The sequence below is a fragment of the Phalaenopsis equestris genome, unplaced genomic scaffold (genome assembly GCF_001263595.1).
Source record: "Phalaenopsis equestris unplaced genomic scaffold, ASM126359v1 Scaffold209030, whole genome shotgun sequence".
In the NCBI taxonomy this organism is placed as follows: domain Eukaryota; kingdom Viridiplantae; phylum Streptophyta; class Magnoliopsida; order Asparagales; family Orchidaceae; genus Phalaenopsis; species Phalaenopsis equestris.
This window is the reverse complement of record NW_018228236.1, coordinates 926-7313: the sequence shown is the minus strand read 5'-3', so window position 1 is coordinate 7313 and position 6388 is coordinate 926. Positions and strand designations below refer to the sequence as shown.

Here is a 6388-nt window from a genome sequence, read left to right as displayed (position 1 = left end):
TGGAGAATAGACTAAAGTTAACGCCTTTTATGTTATAAGGTTATGTATCATTTATTCAGGAAAAAAGATAAATTCAGAAGCAGTAAGACTATTAGGACCTTTAAAAGCTTACATTTGAGAATCAATATATGTAAACTTGGAAGGGGTTCTTAGATAATTTCCAAGATGGAATTTTGGGTGTTGGTTCTTATTGTGAAGATAAAGATGTAAGGGGATTAAGTTGATATGATCTCTATCGAGAAGAATGTCCTATTGTTCTTATATTGCTTGATGCGTTGCAGGAGATGATGGCAAATCCGGAGGCCTTATCTAGCATTGTGAAGTCTTTGGCAAGGAATGTGGATGAGAGCAGGGAAGCAGTTGCACTGCTTTTGCAATTAGCGGATTTGGCCAAAGTTCGACAAAGGATTGGACGAGTCCAGGGTTGTATCATGATGTTGGTCACATTGCTTAATGGATCAGATCCTTCTGCTTCGTATGATGCGGGAGAGTTATTGGCGGCTTTGTCGAGCAACACGCAGAACGTGCTTCTGATGGCAGAGGCTGGTTTCTGTGTGCCTTTGGTGCAATACTTGAAAGAAGGTGATTATGAAAATTCCTTTCAGGTTAATTGGAATTTTGATTGTTAGGATTGTTCAGAATGTCTCTATTGTCAAAAAATAGGCAAAAAATTCCCTTATGTAGCTATTTGGAATGTTCTTTTCTTTTTCTGAAGTCTTATATATTGACTTTGTAAAAGCTTTTTAATGGATTTATTTCAATTTCAAACCATTAATGTGTCTTAACTGGTTCTCATTTTCATTGCACATGTTGGCTATGTCTTACAAGTACAGATTTATAAGACAGAAGTATCTAATTCAGTAGATTGCATTTACAGGTTCAGATATGAACAAGATTCTCATGGCTACTGCAATTTCAAGGATGGAGTTGACTGATGAAATGAAAGCCGACCTTGGAAAGGAAGGTTCAATAGAGGCCCTTGTGAAAATGTTCAACTCTGGTAAAATGGAAGCAAAGTTGTCTGCTCTAAATGCCATAAGGAATCTCTCTTGTTTGAAAGAGAACAATGAACGCCTCATCAATTCGGGAGTCATATCGAATCTGCTTCAGGTCCTCTTCTCCGTCACCTCCGTCCTAATGACTCTGAGAGAACCAGCTTCTGCCATACTCGCAAGCTTGGCGAAATCTGAAATCATTCTTCAGAGGAAAGATACAGCTCAGCAGATGCTCTCACTTCTTAATCTATCCAGTCCAGAGATCCAATTACACCTTCTAAATGCTCTGAATAGCATGGCTGGCCATTCCGGAGCTAAAAGAATAAGAGCTAAAATGAAAGAAAATGGAGCAATGCAGCTACTCGTGCCTTTCCTGTTCAACACCAATGATGAAATCAGGATTGCTGCCTTGATCTTGCTGTTTAATCTATCCACATATTTTGCAGATGAGTTGAGTGGGCAGTCAGGAGAGAACTATCTCATTGTTATGGTAGACATAATCTCAAAGGCATCATCTGAGATGGAAAAGGCTGCTGCTTTAGGCATTATCAGCAACACCCCTGTGAGCGACAAGAAGGCAACTCAACTTCTCATGAATGCAAATTTACTTCCTTTGCTGGTCACTTTAACTGGCACAATCAGCACAGCTCCCTCAACCCCAACGAGGAAATGGTTACTGGACAGCATCGCCACTGTCATGCTTCGATTCACAGTTCCCTCGGATAAGAAATTGCAGAAAGTATCTGCATCCCAAGGAATAATTCCCTGTCTTGTGAAACTTCTGTCAGCCAATTCCATTGTTGCGAACTCCAGAGCAGCAAATTCCTTGGCTCAACTATCTCAGAATACTCTTTTCTTAAGCAAAGTAAAGTCATCAAGGTGGTTCTGCGTTCCTCCTCCTGCAGAAAAACTGTGTGGTGTGCACAAAGGCCTCTGCGTTGTCAAAAGCACATTTTGCCTTGTAAAGGCGGGAGCTTTATCTCCTCTTGTACAAATACTGGAGGGTAAGGAAAGGGAAGCTGATGAAGCTGTACTTGGCGCACTCTCAACTCTGTTGCAGGATCCAATCTTTGAGAGTGGCAGTGATGTCATAGAGGAGGCATCAGGAGTGCGGGCTGTCATAAGGATTCTGGAAGTTGGGAGCTTGAAAGCTCAGGAGAAAGCAGTCTGGATGCTGGAGAGGATTTTCAGAGTTGGAGCTCACAGAAGCAAATATGGTGAAGCTGCTCAGCATCTACTCATTGAGCTTGCTCAGAAAGGAGATCCAATCCTGAAGCCAATGATTGCTAAAATATTAGCGCATCTTCAACTGTTGGAAATGCAGTCGAGCTTTTTTTGAGAATTTTTCTTAGGAAATGTGTAAAATTTGTGCAGGTCATTATTTTGTCCAAAGCATTTGTATGGGAGATTAGAATATAGGTTTGTTCATAACAAATTCTAGTTTTTTTTTTGTGAGAGTGTAAAGAGAAATTTGCTTTCATGTATCGTTTATGTAATGAAAATACTCAACTTTTGAGCTGTGTAGAAGATCAATGTTTACGCAAAGCCCAAATTTGAATTGAGATTTACAAAAATTTTTAACATTAGTACGAAGTTCATTCATAATTACTCTATTTCCCATACTATTTTCAACTGAGACCAAGAATAGTTACAACATCAATAGAATTTAATTCTTAGGTTGGACCTGCTAGAGGTAAATATGTTGTAGACTTTATTAACGTAATTAGAGAGATGATCATGAACAAAGAGTCGAGAGAAAGATGGACTCAATAGGATGGTATAGAGAGTGTGTTCCTCAAATTTAAGTGTACACTCGAAAAATAAATACTGAGAAAGAGTATTTCATTAGCAGACATTTGACATCGTAGAGGGATGAGGATGAGAACTTTTAAGAGAGACATGAGGCGGACATAAAAGGTAGAGAGTGTCAAGTATTATCCCAAATTGACATGGATACCCTGCGTGTGTGAAGAAATGGAGAAACAATAGCAATGGTTGTCGAAGGCATAGAAGGTTGGTGTTGTCAGTTCATCGAATATTTGAAAATCAAGAAACTGCCAGAAGATAGGTCCGCAATGCACCAAATAAAGAAGAGAGCATTGTCATATGCCCTACCCGATAATACCTTGTACAAGAGATCCTTCGACTACATGTGGCTGAAATGCCTGAGCAAGACAGAAGCACGGAAGATCGTCAAAGAAGTCATGTAGGACTAAGCGGCTCTCACCAGTAGGGGCTGAAAATGAAGATGAAGATCAAGAGGTTGGGATATTACTGGCCAACAAGGTTGATCGACTGCATGGAGACTGCCAGAAACTGTCACCAGTGCCAGATACACGGAGTGGTTCTACACTAACCTCCAAATGTGTTGCATCTAACGATCGTGTCGTGACCATTTGAGTGTTAGAGCACATATATAGTGGGTCATATAAACCCTCCGTTTCAAAAGGACACTGACTTGGATAAATAGAACCTGGCTATGGCCAAGTAGAACTTCGATGGGTCGACAGGAACCTATCCTAAACGGGGCCAAGCAGAACCTAGCCCGGCAGACTGGAACTTGACTTTGCTGATGAAAAACTAGTTTGGATGAACAGGGTTGGCTTGGCAGAATAGAGTTGGTCGGGCCAACAGGTCACGTTTTGTTGATACTTTGGTCAATTTTTGCATCTTAAACTCTAAAAAAATATTTATCATACATATTAGTTTCACGATTTTCTTATATCTTTGAAAGAAATCTGCAAAAATATTAAGAGAACAATGAATATGGAACTTAAATTATTTCTCTTTATAAGAAAAGTGCATGCTTTTCTCCAAATACAAGTTAAAAAAATGTCCAAGTAAAAATAAGTGGGGGTATTTATTATGTCAACTTTTCAACTGCCTATGGACTCTTAACCCTCATACAAGATTCTATCTTGGGGACATTTTAGCTCATCTTCATAGAATAGTCTCATACATCGCCAACACATTACTATTATATATAACTTGGTTACCAGCAAAAAATATTTTTGTGCAACTTGATTGACAATCTTCTTTTAAAATGATTTGATTATAAAAAAAAAAATTACGTAGTTTCATTAAATATGAATTATCCTTCGCCCGGGGGGAAGGGCATAGATTTCCTATAGGGAGTAGTTGCCAAAAATTTTCAACTTTAACTAGACTGATGTCTCGAGATCTTCAAAGCTAGGTTAATTGACTTCATTCTTTTTTTGGCTTAGTTATTTCTTTTGGAAAAAGCTTCTCCAAAGTCTTCCCCAGCACTCAACTACTAAGCCAAGTAGAGTACAAAATATAAACAATTTTTCTTTTACTCTATAGAAGCATACTTATGAGAGACGAATTCCCGGAGTGCGAATTCCCTGAGTTTTATGGGCAAATTTATATTGAAGAAGTAAGAAAAAAATATAAATGACTTCTCTTATTATTTGGCTTTACTTCTTCGTGACTTATTTTTCCTTGGACAAATAATTTTCTTGAAGATGTTTTTAGAGAACTTTTTTGGGAGAGTAATTTTCTTGGGCAGTTGGATTTTGTTGGGTTGATTAGAACCTAGGCTGGCCAACTGGACTTTGTCGAGTCGAATGGAACCTGGATAGGACAACTAGAACCTAGTATGGCTGAATGGAACCTGACCAGGTTAATTGGAACCTGATTAAGTAAAATTGGAGTTGGTCGGGCTGATTGGGACATGACCTAGTTGATCTAGAGCTGGTCGGACAGACTAGCACCTAGCCTGGCCGAATGGATTTATTCAGATTGGCTGGAACCTAGCAAGACCAAACTGGAACTGGTCGGGCCTACTGGGACCTTGTGGAGCCAAACTTGAATCTGGTCAGGCTGAACTAAAGTTGGCTATGCCAAACTTGATCGTCAATTCTTCTCTTTGTGTTGCTCTTCTTCTTGTTGATGGCATGATCCACGCTCACCACACCTTTTAAGATGTTGTCTCCAAACTTTTCTATGAATACTTACATTAGTTTTATTTATAAACACTTATAAAGAATGAAATGGTGCTTCAGTGCATCTGTAAGTCATTCTCTTTCATGACCGGGAAATAAAATTTTTGGTCTATCATACCTTACAATCTCTTCCTTTTTATTATTTTTTCATATTTTTATATGTATATATATGAGCTGATTGATCTGAAATTCTATAAAATAAAATTCAAGCTGATTATTTTGTCTACTTACTCAATGAAAATTATCTTTCTTTCTTCTTTAGGTTGGATTAGGGTGAAGTTATGGAGATTGGAAGCCCAGTGAATGTCGATTTAGATATCGTGCTCATCAGTTGGATGAGGAGCTCGTCAGCCCCACTGTTTGTTGATGTGTATTCTGCTTCGAAGGGTGAAAAGTTGGATGTGGAGGTTCCGGTATGGGCCAGCCAAATCTTTATAGATAATTCGCCAACGGATAATAATGATTTGTGATTGTCAGCAAAACTATCTCTGATAGATTTGTTATCTGAGTTGGTCACCACTCGTGGGGTGCATGCAAGAAATAAAGATGACCTCTTTTCAATTGCCAAAATATTGAAGTCTAGCAATGCTTCAGTGCTAGAAACAAAATGAAGTGATGGAGATGTAAGACCAAAACATGAATTTTGAGGAAGTGTCATGTAGCTAAAGGATTATGTCGCTGCTTTGGAAGAAAAAGCGAGGCTGGCTTGGGTAAAACTCTCGGAATGTGTTGAGATCTAGATGAAGTGAAGACTTGTCTATTTCAATTTTAACATGGAATGAGACATCTCGATCTCGATGATGAGTTGTTCCTTTATAATGGAAGATTTGTATTAGACATGCTTTTCCAGTCAGACTACATTTCTTTAGATGACATTATAAGAAATCACCTCGATTTTTTTATGGTGATTCATAATAACATATTTTTTAATGTTTTTTGTGACTCGTTTTTTGTATGCTGACTCAACTTATGAAAAGATGGAAAGTGTTTCTTTTTATGTGTTTGTCGTAGCATGAGTTTACTCTCTTCTTTATATACTTAAGTCGAGTTGTTGTTGTAGTGAGGGGAATCCGCATGATGGTAGGAAATGCCCATGGTAGGAAATTTCCATTGGGAAATGAATTTAATCGGTTGACATATAGAGTCACCTCATGAGGCCAAAAGAAAATCAATTAGAAAATATATTTGATTCCAAACATATGAGTGATTATAGAGAGTTCACAACTAGTTAGATATGATATTGCCCCACCCAAGTCATGCGCCACCTATAGCTCAGTTGCCCGGTTAAGTTATTGCCTTAGATGAGTTGTATCTTAAATCAGTCATATTAAGTGAATTTTGACATAATCTTTGCAGGGGAAACCAACTAAACTTGTTGTTGAGTTGATGCATGAACATGATGAGTTGGATCATGTGCAATCATTGATT

General features: G+C 38.3%; 1 protein-coding gene across 1 annotated transcript; it reads left to right on the top strand.

The window, feature by feature from the left end:
- Window positions 1-279: 279 nt before the first annotated feature.
- LOC110036598 (U-box domain-containing protein 44-like) lies at window positions 280-2522 on the top strand. Its single transcript, XM_020741080.1, has 2 exons — window positions 280-582; window positions 878-2522. The coding sequence occupies exons 1-2, from the start codon at window positions 285-287 to the stop codon at window positions 2332-2334; spliced, it is 1755 nt and encodes a 584-aa protein (XP_020596739.1). The 5' UTR covers window positions 280-284; the 3' UTR covers window positions 2335-2522.
- The last annotated feature ends 3866 nt before the right edge of the window (window positions 2523-6388 follow it).